The sequence below is a fragment of the Chionomys nivalis genome, chromosome 5 (genome assembly GCF_950005125.1).
Source record: "Chionomys nivalis chromosome 5, mChiNiv1.1, whole genome shotgun sequence".
NCBI lineage: Eukaryota > Metazoa > Chordata > Mammalia > Rodentia > Cricetidae > Chionomys > Chionomys nivalis.
In genome coordinates, this window is record NC_080090.1 from 2780803 (window position 1) to 2800512 (window position 19710).

Below are 19710 nucleotides of genomic sequence, written 5' to 3' on the forward strand. Positions count from 1 at the left end.
GACTCCTCTGCTTTTCTCCCCCAGGCTCTTAATGTTCAGGTCACAGGCAAGCGCAAGCATGTCCAGCTTTTTACCCAGATGTTCTGTATTCAGAGTCAGGTAGCAGAGAAAGCACACTTACCCACTGAGCCATGTCTCCAGCCCAGTCTTTCAGTTCTAAAACTTTAATTGGTGAATTGCTCTTTCAGGTTTATGTTGCCATTTCCTCTAGTACGAACTTCTAAGAATACGTCATGCATAATAGGATTAGGAATAGATAGGAAATTAGGCTTTAATAATCTACCTAATAATTGATTCTCTGAATATTAAACTATAAATTAGTAGTAACTGAAGGATTTTCTGTGTACTCTCAAACTTCTCATGCTTCAGAATAACAGAAAATACTTCAAAACTGTTCTGTTTTTTCTACAAGTTCATATTGAGATATAAGGTGTATCTTTACAAGTATACTGAATATATGTATTATGTGGATTGCTGTATTATCAATTTTGTAGCAGCTTAACATGAATTTTTAATATGCTTGCCTAAATAATTCTATTTATGGTGTTTGTGAAGTATGGAGTACAGATTTATCTTATGTATAACTAAGTTTGTGTTCACAGAGAATACCACCAAGTTAGGTGTGATGACACCTGTCTATAATCTCCATACTCGGGAACCTAAGAACATCATCAAAAACAAAAAAGGAATGATACAGTGTTTGAGAGTGGTAGAAAGCAAGATGGGCAATGCCTGCCTGGTTGCTAAGTTACAAGGAAGCCTGTGTCTCTTCTGCATGCTAAAATGTTCTCTCTGGAATTATGGGTAACCTGATTTTTACTGTGGTTTCTCTGCTGCCAGGTACTTTATTGCCCCGATTGCCCTCAGAACCAGGGATGACGTTACTCACCATCAGAATTGAGAGAATCGGTCTGAAAGATGCTGGGCAGTGCATCGATCCCTACATTACAGTCAGCGTGAAGGGTGAGGAGCTCTGGGTGTGGTGTTCCCTCTGCAGATGTCATGCTGCTTTCCACGTGGAATAGTTGTCCTCAGAGCGGTGGCTCCTGTGTCTGTCGCAACTCATTGTAATTCATTTTATAATGGTAGGAAATCCCTGAACTTGATCCTTACTCCTTCAGTGAACGCTCTGATAGATTTAATAAACATATTTTTAAATGTGTAGCTTAGACTCACTTTTGCTTTTGAGCCTGTCTTTGTTTTTATGTTCCATACTCCAGACCCGTCTAGGGAACCGTGTAGCCATGCACAGTCCCCTAGCAGAGACAGCTTCCAGAGTACAGAATTAGAGACAGTCTTCCTCTCCCACAGGAATGTAGTTTGAATGGCCCTCTGGCCCTCTGATTCTTACAGCAGGTTTCTGTAAGGTGGGTGCTGGGTGAAGGTAGAAACCAAGAGAGGGTCTGTCCATATGTCCAAACTCTGAGAGCCTTTGCAGAGCAGTAAAGAAAGTTATCAGAGTTAGAAAGTGTGGTTGTTCCTGTTCCTAACAGAAAATCCACATGGTTGATTTCTTTATCGTTGCCATACCGGTCACACAGTACCTTATCCCTGTCACAGTACCTTATCCCTGTCAACAGTACCTTATCCCTGTCACAGTACCTTATCCCCGTACACAGTACCTTATTCCTGTCACAGTATCTTATCCCTGTCACAGTACCTTATCCCTGTCAACAGTACCTTATCCCCGTACACAGTACCTTATCCCTGTCACAGTACCTTATCCCTGTCACAGTACCTTATCCCTGTCACAGTACCTTATCCCTGTCATAGTACCTTATCCCCGTACACAGTACCTTATTCCTGTCACAGTATCTTATCCCTGTCACAGTACCTTATCCCCGTACACAGTACCTTATTCCTGTCACAGTATCTTATCCCTGTCACAGTACCTTATCCCTGTCAACAGTACCTTATCCCCGTACACAGTACCTTATCCCTGTCACAGTACCTTATCCCTGTCACAGTACCTTATCCCTGTCACAGTACCTTATCCCCGTACACAGTACCTTATTCCTGTCACAGTATCTTATCCCTGTCACAGTACCTTATCCCTGTCACAGTATCTTATCCCCGTACACAGTACCTTATCCCCGTACACAGTACCTTATCCCCGTACACAGTACCTTATCCCCGTACACAGTACCTTATCCCTGTCACAGTACCTTATCCCTGTCAACAGTACCTTATCCCCGTACACAGTACCTTATCCCTGTCACAGTACCTTATCCCTGTCACAGTACCTTATCCCTGTCACAGTACCTTATCCCCGTACACAGTACCTTATTCCTGTCACAGTATCTTATCCCTGTACACAGTATCTTATCCCCGTACACAGTACCTTATCCCTGTTACAGTACCTTATCCCCGTACACAGTACCTTATCCCTGTCACAGTACCTTATCCCTGTCACAGTATCTTATCCCCGTACACAGTACCTTATCCCCGTACACAGTACCTTATCCCCGTACACAGTACCTTATCCCCGTACACAGTACCTTATCCCTGTCACAGTACCTTATCCCTGTCACAGTACCTTATCCCTGTCACAGTACCTTATCCCTGTCACAGTACCTTATCCCTGTCACAGTACCTTATCCCTGTCACAGTACCTTATCCCTGTCACAGTACCTTATCCCTGTCACAGTACCTTATCCCTGTCACAGTACCTTATCCCCGTACACAGTACCTTATCCCCAATAGGGGTCAAGGGCCACATTGTAGCAAAGTACATTCAGTCCAGGTTCTTACTGCACTAATAGAATGGCCTGTGCTCTCAGCAAACAGGAAGTTCTTTCACCTCTTAAAGATCCAATTTGATCTCCTGAAAACTTAGTTTTCCCTTTTGTGGGTTCCCATCCTCTCAGTTCAGCTCCCCCACACAGCCGTGGAGAGCAGCAGTTCCCAAGACCCTGTTCATACAGGGAGGCTCCTTGTGAGCCCCAGAATCCCTCCCCATCTCACCTCCACAGGAAATGGTACCCGTAATGTGATTGCCCCTAAGTGGAAACTTGTTTCTCTCTAGATTTGAATGGGATAGATTTAACTCCTGTGCAAGATACTCCTGTGGCTTCAAGAAAAGAAGATACATATGTTCATTTTAATGTGGACATTGAGCTCCAGAAACATGTTGAAAAATTAACCAAAGGTTTGTGACCATAATCTTTCTTTTCCTATGAACAGCATTCACTCGGGAGGGTATGCACAGTGGTTCCATCATAGCCCACATCTGGCAGAAATCAGTGTCACCTGGTTAGTTGATTTGAAGAAATCCAAATAGTAATGTTATTTTTGTTTTGTTGTTGTTGTTGTTTTGGGTTTTTTGTTTGTTTGTTTTTGTTTTTGTTTTTTCGAGACAGGGTTTCTCTGTAGCTTTGATGCCTGTCCTGGAACTAGCTCTTATAGACCAGGCTGGCCTCGAACTCCCAGAGATCCGCCTGCCTCTGCCTCTCGAGTGCTGGGATTAAAGGCGTGCGCCACCACCGCCCGGCAATAGTAATGTTTTTTAAATGTTGAAATTAGGTGGTGTGCTATCTGGTTGTATAATGACACTAGAATGTAACGTTCTTCAATAGTAAAATTTTAGGCCTGGGAGATGACTCAGTGGGAGGACCTGAACTAGATCCACTGCACCTGTGTGAAAACCAGGCATGGCAGCTTGCCAGTGCTAGAAGATTAAGACAGCAGAGGCTTGCTACTCAACCAAGCTAGTTCCACCTTCAGTAAGAAATCCTGTCTCTAGCCAGGCGGTGGTGGCGCACGCCTTTAATCCTATCCCTCGGGAGGCAGAGGCAGGCAGATCGCTGTGAGTTTGAGGCCAGCCTGGTCTACAAGAGCAAGTTCCAGGACAGGCTCTAAAACTACAGAGAAACCCTGTCTTGAAAAACCAAAAAAGAAAAAAAAGAAGAAATCCTGTCTCTAGTGATGTGGGAAACCAGTTGAGGAGTATACTGACGTTAACCTTGTGCTTGCTGCACACACACAGACACATGCTGTACGCACGCACTCACGCATGCACATGCATGTATGGAAGTTTTTCTTTTTCTGATGAGTGGGGGAAGCTAGAACTCCTGGTGATGCTCTGTTCCCTTCCTTCCACTTGGATACACTGAGTAGAAAAGTACCAGAACTTGGCAGCTCATTGGTGGGAAGGTAGGACAAGAAAGAGCCACCTTTTAGCACAGTGAAGTGCATTGCCAGCCTAGCACAGGTCTTAGCAATAAACACTTGCAGTTCCATTTGCCCCCCCGACCTGTTGGTGTTCTCTACAGAGAAGCCTTCAAGTCCCTTATCTCACTTGAGGCTCAGCTGCAGTTTGAGATGCCAAGCTCTGTAGGAAGTGTGTGTTCAGTGAGTGCCTTTAAAAACAGTTCCTGCAGACTCTGTACTGTTGATGCTTTTCAAATAAGGAAGAGATTGCAACTCCGAATGTGCCTTCCCGTTTTGTGATGTGAAGGAAGACAGTGGTGGTCATTGGGCTAACTTCTTTGCTGATGGCTGATGAATCCATGTTTATAAGTCTTTCAGTCATCTTAGGATACCCTAATTTTACATTTATTTATTTATTTATTTATTTATTTATTTATTTATTTATTTATTTATTTATTTTTTGGTTTTTCGAGACAGGGTTTCTCTGTGGTTTTGGAGCCTGTCCTGGAACTAGCTCTTGTAGACCAGGCTGGTCTCGAACTCACAGAGATCCGCCTGCCTCTGCCTCCCGAGTGCTGGAATTAAAGGTGTGCGCCACCACCACACGGCCTAATTTTACATTTTTAACAAATGTATGGGATACAGAACTCTTCATACAAGACTGCAGTAAACATTTTTGCTGTGGAAGCACATTTCACTCCTTCAGCCAATAGCCTTTAAGGTACCAGCCCGCTTGGATGTGGTCTCTGATATTCTAAAAGCAGTTGTAAAGTGTGTGCCTGCTCCTGCTTCTGGCTGCTGGACTTTGTTCCTGTTTGTGCAAAGGACTGTTATCTAGGATAGTGATCTGTAAGTTTTTCCCTGAAATAACCCTTTTATTATTCATAATTCTGAACTGGTGTGGGATCATTTTGTGACTTTCGTCATTACATCTTGTTTTCTGATAATGCAGGTAAGTAAGAATGATAGTGAGATGTTTGGACTTAGGTTTCCAAGCATAGCTTTGCTAATGCTTTGGCTTCCTACAGTCATGATGAGAAAATGTGTTCCCTGACTGAAGGGAATGAGAAGAGTGATCTGATAATTAGATGTTTCTCCTATTGCTGTAGAAGTAAGAAGAGATACCACACCAGTGTGGATCTGGTAGGGTCCTATACTTAGGGAAATTGGTCCCCAGTAGCCCAACTGTTGTGATGCTCTTGTGTGAGGAAGTACAGGGTAAGTGTGCCCGTTTTCCCCTCTCTGGATGTGTCTTGAGTGACTGGGCATTTTCTCTTGTTTTGTGAGATGCTCTGTTTGCACCCAAGTGCCAGGGCTTTTGACACATTTCAGAACATTGTTACACTTCATCAGTTAGAAACTATATTGTCACTAAAGTAGATGTCTGTTTCAGTCTTTAAAGACAGGATCCAGCGCCCTCCCCACCCCACCCCCACTGGTAATTTATATCCCTAATCCTAGCTGGTTTTCCTTTCAGGGTAAAGAGCTTATCCGTTGGTCTTTGGAGATGTGTAACTGTGTACCATCCTCACAAATGCTTGTTGCCTTTACACCTTCCTTCCATAGCACATAGCACATGTTGATGTCTACGTCAGCAGTTTTGGACTCTTAACTCAGGGTTAGGTAACATTTAATAGCACATGATTTGTGTTGTTTGGCTTTAGGGATTTGTTCAGAAGGAAGCAAAACTGGTTGAGCTTAAATGTTGAAAAAGGACCCTTTGCTGACAGTCTGCCTAGCACTCTACTCTGTGGACTGTGTTCCTGTTCCTGAATTTGTTTTGTTTTGAAATTTCTCTGTGTGTGGTTGGGCTGGTTAGGGTTCCTATTGCTGCGATGAAGCACCATGGCCAAAAGCAAGTAGGGAAGAAAGGCTTTATCTGGCTTTCACTTCCACATCACTGTTCATGATCAGAGGACAGTAGGACAGGAACTCAAAGAGGGCGGGAACCTGGAGGCAGAGACTGATGCAGAGGCTGTGAAGGGGTGCTGCTTACTGGCTTGCTCCTCATGGCTTACTCAACTTTCTTTTGTTTTGTTTTTTCGAGACTGGTTTTCTCTGTAGCTTTGGAGCCTGTCCTGGAACTAGCTCTTGTAGACCAAGCTAGACTCAAACTCACAGAGATCTACCTACCTCTGCCTCCTGAGTGCTGGGAATTAAGGCGTGCGCTACCACCGCCCAGCTTCACCTTGCTTTCTTGTAGAACCCAGGACTACCAGCCCAGAGATGATACCAACCACAATGGGCTGGGCCCTCCCCCATCACAGCCTCCCCCATCAGTCACTTAACTAAGAAAATGCCTTACAGGCCTGCCTACAACCTGACTTTTTAGAGTCGTTTTCTTAATTGAGATTCTCTCTTCCAAGATGACTTTAGCTTATGTCAAGTTGACATAAAACTATCCAGCACAATGGTGTGCATGAGTTTGTGGTGGGGGGGGTCACTTGTATGCAGGTATACCAACGTGCATGTACATATGAATGTTGAGGTCCATGGCTGTACTCTTTCTTAGTCTTTGAGACATGTTTCTCAATTGAACCCAGAGCTCACTGATAGAGTATAGCTAACCAATTTGCTTCAGGAATTTTGACTCCTCCCTCCAAGTTCTGGAATTGTAGGCAGGCCACCACAGCCTCCTGTCGTTTACATGGGTTCTGAGGAATCTGGATTCCAGTCCTCACACTTGCATGACAAGTACTTTAACCACAGAGCCATCTTAGCCGTATCCCATGTTCGTTAGTGATCTGTTCTTGAGGCAGTCTTGCTCAGGATGTTGTAGGGTCAGTCGACATGGAGAAATGTTAGAGAAGAATTTGGGATACCTCGGCACACTGTAAGGTTACTTTGTGGCTTACGTAGACCTTTCCTTGTTCATATATTTCTGGTGAGGAAAGAAAGCTAATTAACATAGCAGGTGCTGCCTATGGATTATGTGTCTTTCAATTTCACAGGTGCGGCCATCTTCTTTGAGTTCAAACATTACAAGCCTAAAAAGAGGTTTACCAGCACCAAGTGTTTTGCCTTCATGGAGATGGATGAAATTAAACCTGGGCCAATTGTAATAGAATTGTAAGTTTTGGGCATGGAAAATGGAATTTGGGGGTCAATCAGAGTATTTTAAACAATAATTTTTTCTGTTGTGGTTCCAGATACAAGAAACCCACTGACTTTAAAAGAAAAAAATTACAGTTATTGACCAAGAAACCACTTTATCTTCATCTACATCAAACTTTGCACAAGGAATGATCCTGATACAAATAACCTGGAACTTGTGTGAATTTTACCACTCCGAAACCATCATAGCTCCGTGTAGCAATTCACTCTTCACAGGCAGGAATTGAGCCCTACCCATGCCAGCTGGCCCACAAGTCCGTTGCAAAGCCGGACCCCCGAACTCAAAAGTTCAGCACATCACTGACCTATCCTTTGGATACAAGTTTATTGTAGATTTTGAAACATTTTTACCTTTCTATTAATTGTGCAATTGATTGTCTATTTTCTCATCACCACTGCTTGCCCCTGCTTCCCAGACAGTACTGTTGTGGTTGATGTGCTGAACTTCAGACAATGCAGCAATAAGAATGTGCTAGAGTTTACATTTCTGCTCACTTTTCCTCCAGTACGCTCTTCTGGCTTGAATGTCACACTCTGGGTTGAGGTGGGTAGAATTGCTCTGAGAGGAATTGGGCTAGCTACATTGCCCAGGAAAGTCTGTCTGGAAGCTTATAGGTACTCTTTAGAAGTGGCCTAGCTGAATGCCATAGATCTCCTGCATGGAAAGTGTGCCCTGGCCAGGTGAAAATCCCACGTGGGGTGTTCCCTGGATGACCAGATTGTTTTCCTGAAGTGAACACATGTACTGTCAGGTGGATTATCTGCTCTACTGCTCTTCTTCCTGGTAGATTCTAGGGTTAACGTTGGAACCATCTCAGAACAACTCCAGGTCTTTAAATGTGTTTACAATATCTTTTAAACTGCATCATTTAGGAAGAGTTGGGTCAGATGTTAAGATACTGCGGATAACTGCTGCTTTCCTGACACCCCATTGTGAGACCTTAAGACCGCATACCTCTCCTTAGTATGCAAAATCTGGAAAGATAGTTTATTTTTTTTAATATAGGTAGATATAATTGCCATTTATTTCCTACTTAGATATACAGTCATTCATTCCTTTTGAAAATATGCAGGCCATTAGTTTCTTTTAAATTGACTATTTACTTTTGATGTAACAAGGCATAAATAAGATTTTTCAGAGCACATGATGTTGTTACACAGAACATTAAGATTTGTGAGGGGCTTTCTGTGGGTGAGACATAGAACCCACATATTTTAATACTCACTTTTCAGTGCACAGTGCATAAGGAGACTGCACTGTCAACACTGGACCTGTTTTTAAATAGTATAATTCCACCATACCATTCAATATATTTGCTTCTTCAAGTAAGGAATCTCAGTGATATTTTAGCCTTGCCCTTCAAGAAATCTAGTCTTCGCTTTCAGCACCTACAAGGCCACAGTTTACTAGATGGATGAAAAGAATCCACAACGAAATTAATCTTGTTTGGATTAATTCCAAATGCTGAAACAATTCCATCTACAGAAGCTCTAAGGGATGTAGAATTTGCCTTAAATTAATTCATTATCTGACTCTTAAGCTTTGAGTTGTGGATCCAAGACTGTAAGCTCCTCACGGGGCAAGAGCCACATCTCTGGGACATGTGAAGGGTCTAAGGTGCTTGGCGGTACTCTGTACCTGTGGAGTACTCAGTATCCTGGGCAGTACTCTGTACCAGGGGAGTACTCAGTATCCTGGGCAGTACTCTGTACCAGGGGAGTACTCAGTATCCTGGGCAGTACTCTGTACCTGTGGAGTACTCAGTATCCTGGGCAGTACTCTGTACCAGGGGAGTACTCAGTACCCTGGGCAGTACTCTATACCTGGGGAGTAATCAGTACCCTGGGTAGTACTCTGTACCTGGGGAGTACTAGTATCCTGGGCAGTTCTCTGTACCAGGGGAGTACTCAGTACCCTGGGCAGTACTCTATACCTGGGGAGTAATCAGTACCCTGGGTAGTACTCTGTACCTGGGGAGTACTCAGCATCCTGGGCAGTACCCTGTACCAGGGGAGTACTCAGTACCCTGGGCAGTACTCTGTACCTGGGGAGTAATCAGTACCCAGGGTAGTACTCTGTACCCTGTGTCAGTACTGTGTACCGTGGATAGTACTCAGTACCTTCTGTCTGATGTTGCTGACTAGACCTAAAAATTAACCCCATAAAACCTACTATTATTAAAATGTAGCAAAGACTATACATTGTCCTTTCTCTTTTCTTACAGACCATAAGACAAATAGCAAAGTGGTCATTTTCTGTGCTGTAGCCCCGATCCTTCACATAAGCATGTGTGAACTACAGAGGTGCCTGCCATCAGGGTTAAAGAGCTTTAGTGGAGGGCAGTGGTGGCGCACGCCTTTAATCCCAGCACTTGGGAGGCAGAGGCAGGTGAATCTGTGTGAGTTCGAAACCAGCCTGGTCTACAAGAGCTAGTTCCAGGACAGGAACCAAAACCACAGAGAAACCCTGTCTCGAAAAAAAAAAGAAAAAAAAAAGAGCTTTAGTGGAACATCATGTGATAAGCTCAGTTTAATTCAGACATGAAGGGCACAACTGTCATAAGCAGTTAGCACAGAGCATTCCACATTTCCCAAGTCAAGTTTCCATTGCAGTGGGAGAAACTGTCGCACAATCGCCTTTGCCCCAGCAGGCATGCTTTCAGGCTGTTACTGCTCCTACTCCGAGTATTAGCTGCTCAGCCCAGAAACACAGTTAGCTGGAGGCGACTTCTGAAACAGGAACTTTTGAAATGAAAAAATGGTTCAACTGAGGTGTGACGTCCTCTGTACCCTCTGTAGGCTGACAGCTTGTCATGGGCTTTTGTAGCACAGGGTGCACAGTTGGACGGGGCTGAGGGAAAGCAATGGTAGACAGGCTCGCAACTGCCCAGATGTGCTACATGGAGATTTCCCTACATCTTGCTGATGATGTTTATGTTATACAGGATAATCAAAGGGCTTTAGAGGGAAATATCCTAGTTTTGAATTAAAAGGGGGGGGGGAGTTACTTAGCTTTACTATTTGTCTTCTTAGGTGGTATAATCTTAACTTTAAATGCCATCCAAACTTAGGTGGTTAGATAGCAGAGGCAGGAGGATATGAAGTTAGAGAAAGCCTGAACTACATAGATGAGATCCTATCTTAAAAAAAAAAAAAAAAAGCAAAAATTTGAAATTATATTAACCTCACTATTTTCTATCTTGAGGAAGTTGACATACATTCAGATTGTGTTTGCAATTTAGTCTTATTTTTATATTTGGTTTAAAAATGGCGTATGCTTGGGGCTTAAGAGATGATTTAGAGCCGGTATTGATGGTACATGCCTTTAATCCCAGCTCTTGGGCAGGCAGAGGCAAGCAGATCTCTGAGTTCAAGGCCAGCCTGGTCTACAGAGTGAGTTCCAGGACACACAAAGAAACCCTGTCTGAGAGAGAGAGAGAGAGAGAGAGAGAGAGAGAGAGAGAGAGAGAGAGAGAGAGAGAGAGAGAGAGAGAGAGAGAGAGATCAGAGGTTAGAGCACTTGCTAGAAATGCTCAGTGGTTAAGAACACTGGCTGCTCTTCCAGAGGACCTGGGTTCAATTCTCAGCACCCACATTGCACTTCACAACTGTTTGTAACTCAAAGATCCACAGATCTGACACCCTCACAGATAAACATGCAGGCAAAATACAATGCACATAAAATAAAATATAAATAATTTTTTAAGAGCTGTTCTTTCAGAGAACTAGGGTTCAATTCCCAACACCCACATGGTGGACCACAACTGCCTGTCACTCCAGTTATAGGGGATCTAGTGCCCTCTTCTGGACTCATGGGCACCGGACATACATGTGGTACACATACATACATACATGCTGGCAAAACATATATGCATAGAATAAAAATTAATTTTTTAATGACATATACTATCCTGTGGCGTTTTCTTATAGATATAAAACCTTCTGTGATTCCAGATTGGGACAAGACACATTGAGCTCTTAGTGGAAAACATGCAGGCCCCTTAGAACTTCCTGCATTCGGAGAGCCTGTCTTTGTATATTATGTCTTCAGTTGTTGGTGATTTTATTTCACATTGAAGCTTTTGCTCATTTTTCAAAATCCCCCATGGATGTAACATCTCAACAGTGACATGCATGATATGGCCTAGGTTTCAATATCGTGACTTCACAGGACTTCAGAGACTACAGTGTCACAGTAAGCAGTTTTCCCCTTGTATGGCTTTACATAGGAAGGCTCTGCTAGTTACTGTGAGTAAGTTGTCTGAACCAGTTGTCTTGAAGACAGTGTAAAAGGGTGTAGGAGTACATGTGATGCAGTGTCAGATTCCTAGACTTACCTGATTTATAAATAAAAGCACCAATATTTGATTAATTTCAGAATAGAATCTGTTAAAGAATTGAGCTAGGCAAGGTGACTAAGCCTGAAATTCCAGCCTCTAAAAAGCTGAGACAGGATTACTGAGAGTCTAAAGCCAGGCTGGGCTACAAAATGAGACCCTGTCTCAAAACAACCATGTAATCGAATACAGTCCATAGCTGTGTACTGAAAACATAGGTAAGTTCCCAGTTGCCGTCATTCGCCCTCTTGGCGCCTTCCTGATTGTCTCTTGTCATATTCTTGAGAGTCAGCTGCAAGGTGACGTGAGAGAGTATAGAATATACATTTCTAAAAAGAAATGGTTTTACAGTCATGGCACATAATTTTTATCTTGTTATCCACCCTTAGGACAAGAATAGTTTTAAGCCAGGCAGTAGTGGTACATGCCTTTAGTCCCATCACTTGAGAAGCAGAGGTAGGCAGATTTCTGTGAGTTTGAAGCCAGCCTGGTTTACAGAGTAAGTTCCAAGACAGCCAGAGCTGTCTGTCTTGAAAACTTAAAAAAAAAAAAAAAGAAAAAAGAATAGTTTTAAAAGCAACAAAGTATCATGTCAAATAAATTTATAATTTACATTTTTTCCCATGTTTCAAGGTGTGTGTGTGTACAACTTGTGGAATTTGGTTGTTTTCACTGGGTGGATCCAGAGGATCAAACTCCAGCTGTCAGGCATGGCAGTTAGGTGCCTGCTGAGCCATCTTGCTGGCCTACATAATCTTTTTTTTCTCCCTCAGTTTTTGAGACCGGCTCTATGTAGTGCTGGCTGTCCTGTAACTCACAGAGATCCACCTGCCTCTGCCTCCCAGATGCTGGGATTAAAGGTGTGCGCCATGACATCCAGCCCCAAATAATTCTTGATACTAATGCAAACGCATACTCAGAAAATCGTTCCCAAACAGGCAGTCAGCAGAATCAGGACGAGCGGAAGAGCCGACTTACTTAAATAAGAGAAGATTCCCATAGTGCTCAGTGGTGACTTAGAGAACTTAACAATGTCGCATGGAGTGTGTATATTCAGCACTGTAGTTCCGGAAGCCCAGCTGTCAGGTTTCCCAAATGATACATGTCTCAAAACAACCCAAAGAATCAGCAGACACTTGGAAAATATTAATAAACAAAGTTTATGAACTATTACTACAAAGAACTTTAGCAACGGGAGAGAGTTTATGATCCTCGAGTAAACGTTTTTTAGCGTAACAGTCTTTGAGACACAGATAGAGCTGTTGATGCCTTACTCCGTGTTTGCTGACACGCACTAGACCAAGGCCATGGAAATACATGTTCTTAAAGCATTTCCACAGGAAATGTTCATACTTCAGGATATTCTAAATCATTTAGCAATTACATATGCTACATGAACTAAACACAGGTATTCTTTATTGCACATTTCAAAGTTGGAAGGACTCTAGCTTAAGAGGTGATTTTTACTTAGAAGGGAAAATAATATTTTTTGTTTGGCTCAAAAATGCAGACTGCCAAGGCAGCTTAGTACTAAAAAAAAAAAAAACAAAAAAACTTTTAGGTTTTGAAGCCAATGAAATCCTTTGCTGTAATGAATTATGCACTGTCCACTTTCTCTCTTGAGTCATGATGGAGGTCAAAGTTAGGGGCTGGGTTTTGAAGCCTGTGAATGGTCCTGGACACTGCTTGAAGAAGCAAGTGGGGCTTCCTCTCTTGGGCCAGAAGGCAGTGAGTCTCTTGCAGCAGGTGGTGGCAGTGGGTAGTCCTGAGGACCATGAGTTGGAGGTGGTAATCGAGTACCAGGAGGAATAAAGAAGTCTCTTGGACCAAGTGAACCTGGAGGTCTAAATGGTGTATGCCCTGGTAAAAACTCCCGAGGGTCAACAGGCAGGTCCCGTTTCCCAGGCAGAACACCTGGTGCGTATTCTCTTATGCCTACTGGTGGGCGCATGCCTGCAGCTAGAACACAAGAGCCACGTAAGTGAGCAATCATCCCAAGTGCAGTAACATACTTACTAATTTTTTAGCCATAGAAAGTCAAGTGACTTTCTCACTGACTTTAAGGCAAGTAAGACTTAGCAAGTTTAGTCTGTGGCCACTAAGCAAAGGACCGGTTTACACACTGCTCTGCTTAATTCCAAGTTTTCTTTTCATTCTGCAATTTCAGAACAGCTCCACTCAGAATAACAGCCATGCCAGGAGGATAGTGAAAACACACATTCACTGCAATGACGTTGGTAAAGGAGATGTTACTGCCTACCACAGTGTCAACTGAAAGTTCATGTGGCCAAAATACATTAAGGAGCTGGACTCAAATTGATCTACATTGACTAGGTTGCTATGGTATTCTCTGTAACACCTCTCTTCTATCTAGCCCCAGTGAGAAGGGATTGTTTAGCTTTCCTGTCTCTATTCTATGACCAGTAGCTTATGCTTCTGTTTGTATCTGTGACTTACAAGGTGTTATGGCATGTGTCACCCATCTTTTCCAAACATAATATATCTCACCTGCAGAGGGAACATTACTGGCTTCCCTAAGTGATCCCTTACCTTGTCTAACCACGCCCAACTCAGTTTAGGGAGATTAAATAGTACCTAGATGTGCTCAGAAGCTTGAGGATAGAGTACAATGTACTCGCAGTTTTATCCTCACCTGGAAAGCTCTATGGTAGCAACTACTTTAGCAAGGAACAGAAAGGATGAGTATGTTTTACAAGTCAATCAGTACTGTTCATATTATCATACCAAATGATGGTGGAACTGGCCGAGGCCCAAAAGGCCCACATAACTGAGGAGGTGGTCCATATCGAATGGGTGGTGGTATAGGGCCTCCCAAAGGGCCACCCAAGAGAGGCACCCCTGGAAACGGAGGGGGCCCTTTGGGAGCCATGTTAACCTGTAGAAAAGAAGCAATTAGAGTTTGGAAATGCTTTTGTATGATAAAGTACCAAGACTAGTAAACTGGCACCTGTCCAAAGAACTGTCAGCGTAACACCACCCCTCACCCCACGTTGCCCATGACAACTGGAGAGGCAAGAAGGATGCTGTAAGCAGTGACTCGAGTCACCGCTTAATACCTGCACAGGAATGGGAAAAGCCAGAGGACTACCAGCCTTATAGGAAGTGATTGTGACATGCCATACCCATGCCATACCCACTGCAATCCATATCAAAAGAAGTACTCATCACTGTGATTCCATATGTGCATATTAGGAATAGAGGACAGAATGAAAATCCATTTTCTACACAAGCAGTAATAGCAACCATTCATGGTAGCATCAGTAGGCCTTTGCCATAGTATCCAAATTCTCAGATCTCAGTCTGTAAGTGCTGACTATCTTGCTTTAAACATGAAAGGCAAGAGGAGTGGAGCTGATTTGCTGTAGGTCATACTGCATGTAGGAGGGCAAGCTGGAACTCAAATGCCAGGCTCCACTCCAAGGCTGTGCCGCTCCAAAGCTTCCATAATTTAAGTCTCCAGTCTCTGAAGTCTCACCCAGACTGGCCTTGGATAAAGACTTCTCAAAACGTGCAGATCCCTGGGACCCTGTACTCCATTTCACAATATTTCCCGTTTTATGTTTGTGATTAGAAAGATGGTGCTCCAGTAATGACCCTCACTGGCTGGCAACACTACAGGACAGGAATTTCCATATTATGTTAATGTAGCACAGAAAGCTGAGTAACTGCAATAGACACACATGTCACAAAAGCAAGCACTTCTGTGAACACCGAACTTGTACAGCCATGGCTCAGGACCAGATCAACAGATGCTACACGTTTCTTTTCGTAAGCAATCTGATTTCCTATCATTCAAAACAGTTTGCCAGGTACACAGATGTAGGGGTTTCTCAATGGCACAGTTTTGAGCGGATAAGACGAGTAATGTGATTTACAGTGAGTTTATTTCACTCACAAGAGTTTTCAGCACAAAGCGCACAGCATAAGTTGTACTGATGGTTTTTCACTCTGTAGTAATGGCTGCAGCAAATGCTCTACTGATTAGTAACTTAGGACACCAACAACCAACCACTTTGGCTCAATGACACTCCAAAGTCAAGGAGAACTGAAGTGATACTGCCACTAGATAAATGGTGAGCAAGATGAGTATCATGCTTTCATAAACTTTCTAAGGACAAACCAAGCAAAACAAAAGCCCACTCTGACCCTCCATCTCTAAACACTTACTGCTACTGGATGCTCAGCTAAAGGGGCTATGCTGGAACCTGAGGGGCCGTCAGGCTCTTGGGGAACAGTTTGCTTTTAAAGAAACAAATAGACATATGAACAAGAGAGGTGGTGGAGACCAGCAGGAAATACTCATCTGCCTGAAGAGCGTACCTTGCCTTCATCCGTGGCCTTCGCTGGGGAGGAGCTCCTGGAGCTGCTGTTCATCACAGGAGCTGGACCTGGGTCTGCAAGAGGCCGGAGAACAACTTAGACTCACCTGCCGTGGACTCTGAGAAGTATTACTTCAAAGTCCCTCATGCATGAGGCTTGGAAAGTCCTTAGGCCCCTTACCAGAAGCAGAGTGTTTTCCAGATGCCTCTGATGGCCATCGAGGGCGAGGTAAATGTCTGTCCAATGACCCTTGAGAAAGAAACAACACAGGTAGTTTTCAGGGGGAATAAACCTGTTGTGGATAGGGCTCAATCTCTTAACTAGAAAGAAGCATTACAAATAGACCTGCTAGGCAAGAGAGCACATACCTGCAATTCCAAAGGGATCTCAATATATGAGTCACAATTTATACAGAGACTTCAAGTATTAAAACAAGAGTTGCCTCAGTTTTTGTAAATTTATTTTAAAATTATTTTCCTTTATTTTTGTTTTATGTGTATGGGTATTTTGTTTGCGTGTATGTATTTATACCACATGTGTGCAGTACCCATGGAGGACAGGAAAGGGTGTCAGATCCCTTGGGACTGGAGTTAAAGATGGTTGAGAGCTGCCATGTTGGTTGTATGAAGTATATCTAGGACCTCTGGAAGAGCAGCAAGTGCTGCTATCCACTGAGCCACCTCTCCAGCCCCAAGAATTGCTTTAGTTTTAAAGATGAGCAACAGACTTTATAGTAAGAATATTGGTCTGGTGCTTGAGGCTAGAGATGCAATCGCACTGTACTGGTGGCATTTTCCCAGTCTGACTGACAGTCTTCCTAAGCGCCAGACAGAATCAGGAGAAGGTGGCATTTCATAGTCACAGTTTAATCTTACGGCAGCGCTTACAGTGGCCCACTTTTCTATGGGGACAGATCTGAGTTCTAACCCACGAAGAGCCCGCATCATGTACTGCAGTGCAGAGGGATACGCCAGTGCTCACCACATTCACTTCTAGGCATGTCTCCTTGACTGAGTGTGGCAGAGAGAGGTCTCACAGGTGGCTCTGCTGGTAGGGGAGGGGAGCATTCTCCGCCACTCACAGGGGATGGACCAAAAGAACCATTCTGGCTCAGACCTGAAGACAGCAATGCCTTGTTACCACTATGACAGCCCCTTCCCTCCAGGAAGCTCAGGAGTCTTTCTAGGGCAGCATACCTATTACAGAAGTAAAGTTTAATTTAAACACATTCCACACCAAAATCCTGCTGCCTTGTACAAAGTGCTTCCTACCTCTCCGGGGAGGGTTCTGAGTATTTGGTCTTCCTGGCATTGGCTTTACGATCACAGGTTCATCTTGCCTCATTGCCATCTTTTGGGTCATTTCCAGTAATCTTGAATATTAAGAAAGAATGGACTCAAATTGAAATAGCAATCAGTTCCTTATTAGATACCACCTAGCATTAAAACACCGTAAAAACCCCTGAAAAACAGGTGTCAAGACTCCGTACTTGTGCCTTAAGTTAGCAGCTTCTCTCTTCTCCTCTGCCATGGCTCTCTCTGCAGCACGAGCTTTGAGCTGTTGGAAGAGAAAAGCACTGTGGTTCAGATGGAGTAGGGCTGTGCACAAAATCCAAAAAGAAAAACCCCTTACCCAGTTATCATGAGCTTTCTTCTCGTGAGCAGCGATCTGAAAGACACACATTAAATACACATTCAGGCTCTTTATACTGCCTACTTTAATATAGATTAGTTATCAAAACAATCTGCAACTAAGGCAGGTCAATATAGTTTTTACCTGGCTTTTAAATGATCGTTCTGTTTTCTGTAATTCTTCTTCCATTTCTTCAATTCTCCGCCTAAGAATTACACTTGGCATTATCAATTAAAATACCACTCGATAAAATTAGCAGCAGCCCGAAAAGGTTCCCTTAACTCTGGGCAGTTACAGTTTTAAAGTTTTTACCAGACATACAAAAACATGTTTTATATAAATTTACTGAAAGTACAGTATAATCAAAACACATTAATTTTCCTGTCATTTCATGGCTAGAGATTCTTAGATTATTATTTCCTTAATGATCTTCAATATAGTCTCAAAAAAAATCTTGCAATGAATATCTGCTTCTACACAATTACACAACTTGTTTTTCTTTCTACAAAAAACAAAAACAAAACTAATCAGGCTAATGACTACTGATCGAGCAGTGGTATAATCACTGTAGGGATTTTTTTTTTGAAGTTACATAGCAAACTGCATTGTTTAAAGAATGACTCTAAAACAACCTGTGGGATGAGACCCCTTTGACAAAACTCTATCTTCAAAAACACATTACGACTCATAACAGTAGAAAAATTACAATTATGAAGTAGCAAGGAAAATAATTTTATGGTTGGGGTTCAGCACCACAACATGAGGAACTGCATTAAAGGGTCACATCATTAGGAAGGTTGAGAACCACTCTAATATGTAAAACTCCTCCCCACCCTGCCACCCACAGCCACCTGCAAGAAACAAGGACCTTTTTACATTCCTAAGTAAGTTGATGTTAGCCTCTTTCATTTAACTTTTCCCTAGGTGAATGAATGGTCTTATAGCCCCTCCTCACTTAGTTTCTATGTTGTTTTCTTCTATGAAACGGTTGTAGAAAGGAAAGTGCAGCCCCGTGCAAGGCCCCCGTCCCCACGCAGAGCCTGAACTTACTTGTAAGTTTTCACTTCCTCCGCAGCCAGAACCACCTTTTCATCTGCAGCCGACAGTCGCTGCTCTCTGTCTTGCCGCTCATACTCTTCTTGACTCAGTTTCCTAGGATTAACCAATTCTTAGGTGAATGTCATTTCTTACAGCAGGCTCTCTCTATTCAATTGTCATCTCCTACCCTGTGTTTGTTAGTTTGTTTTCCGAGACAGTGTTTTTCTGTGTAGTCCTGGAACTCATTCTGTAGATTGGCTGGCCTTGAAATTGGAGATCCACCTGCCTCTGCCTCACTGGGAATAAATGCATGTGCCAACACCATGCAGCTTCCTATTCTTCTCTTAATGCCCCAATACATGAAGACATGCAAAGAAATGAAAACCTTCCCTGACATCCAAGAAATCAAACTGACCTCTTGGCAAGCAGGGTGCAACATTCTAAGTGTACCCCATAATTTCCTATGACAAGGAAAACACTGTAAAAAGCACTATGTCTGTGGGTAGCCTGTATGAAGGAAGGTGTGAAAGTGCCTTCCCGTCCTATGGAAAACAGCACTCTAACTCAACTAAGCAGGGGCATCTGCCCTGAAAGGGTACTAATCACTTTTTTTTTTTTTTTTTTTTTTTTTTTTTTTTGGTTTTTTGAGAAAGGTTTCTTAGTAGCTATGGAGTCAGCTCTGGAACTCACTCAGTAGACCAGGCTGGCCTCTGGCTCCTAAGTACTAGGAGTAAAGATAAAGGTATGCGCCACCACCGACTAGCACGAATCACTTTTTTATGTTGTCCTAGAAGAACCATTGTATAAAAAGCTAGGTGTGGAGGAGTACACCTATAGCTCCAGCAGGGGGAGGCAGAGGCAGGCAGAGCTACAAAACTCACTGGCCGGCCAGCTTGCTCTTCTGGTCAATAAAGGATGTCTCAAGAAACAATGGTGGACATCAAAGGAGGAAAAGACAACTAACTATAACATCTAACCTCCACACCCCACCTCTGCACACATGTGCACACCCAAATCAAGTACATATAGCGCACATGCGCACACACAGCAAGTCATAGAAAATAAAGCACAAAGGAAACGTCAAGTCTCTGTGGGGAAA

The 19710-nt window shown here is 43.2% G+C and overlaps 2 protein-coding genes across 6 annotated transcripts in view; one reads left to right on the forward strand and one right to left on the reverse strand.

Moving 5' to 3' along the window:
• Aida (axin interactor, dorsalization associated) overlaps nt 1–11165 on the forward strand; it is a 38178-nt gene extending 27013 nt beyond the window's left edge. The window contains exons 7-10 of the mRNA XM_057769246.1: nt 841–963; nt 3026–3148; nt 7101–7218; nt 7299–11165. Of these exons, the coding sequence (XP_057625229.1) occupies nt 841–963; nt 3026–3148; nt 7101–7218; nt 7299–7395 (461 nt within the window). The 3' untranslated portion in view covers nt 7396–11165. The remainder of the gene's footprint in view (nt 1–840; nt 964–3025; nt 3149–7100; nt 7219–7298) is intronic.
• Nucleotides 11166–12741: 1576 nt separating this feature from the next.
• Nucleotides 12742–19710, reverse strand: part of Mia3 (MIA SH3 domain ER export factor 3) — a 44281-nt gene continuing 37312 nt past the window's right edge. For 2 of the 5 annotated variants that reach the window (XM_057769242.1, XM_057769243.1), the window contains 11 exons: nt 18624–18725; nt 17718–17778; nt 17574–17609; nt 17431–17498; nt 17213–17313; nt 16923–17057; nt 16122–16190; nt 15942–16015; nt 15789–15860; nt 14346–14496; nt 12742–13559 (listed from right to left, as the gene is read on the reverse strand). In XM_057769242.1, the coding sequence (XP_057625225.1) occupies nt 13243–13559; nt 14346–14496; nt 15789–15860; nt 15942–16015; nt 16122–16190; nt 16923–17057; nt 17213–17313; nt 17431–17498; nt 17574–17609; nt 17718–17778; nt 18624–18725 (1186 nt within the window). In that variant the 3' untranslated portion in view covers nt 12742–13242. The remainder of the gene's footprint in view (nt 13560–14345; nt 14497–15788; nt 15861–15941; nt 16016–16121; nt 16191–16922; nt 17058–17212; nt 17314–17430; nt 17499–17573; nt 17610–17717; nt 17779–18623; nt 18726–19710) is intronic. The other 3 variants (XM_057769239.1, XM_057769241.1, XM_057769240.1) reach the window with 2 other exon arrangements.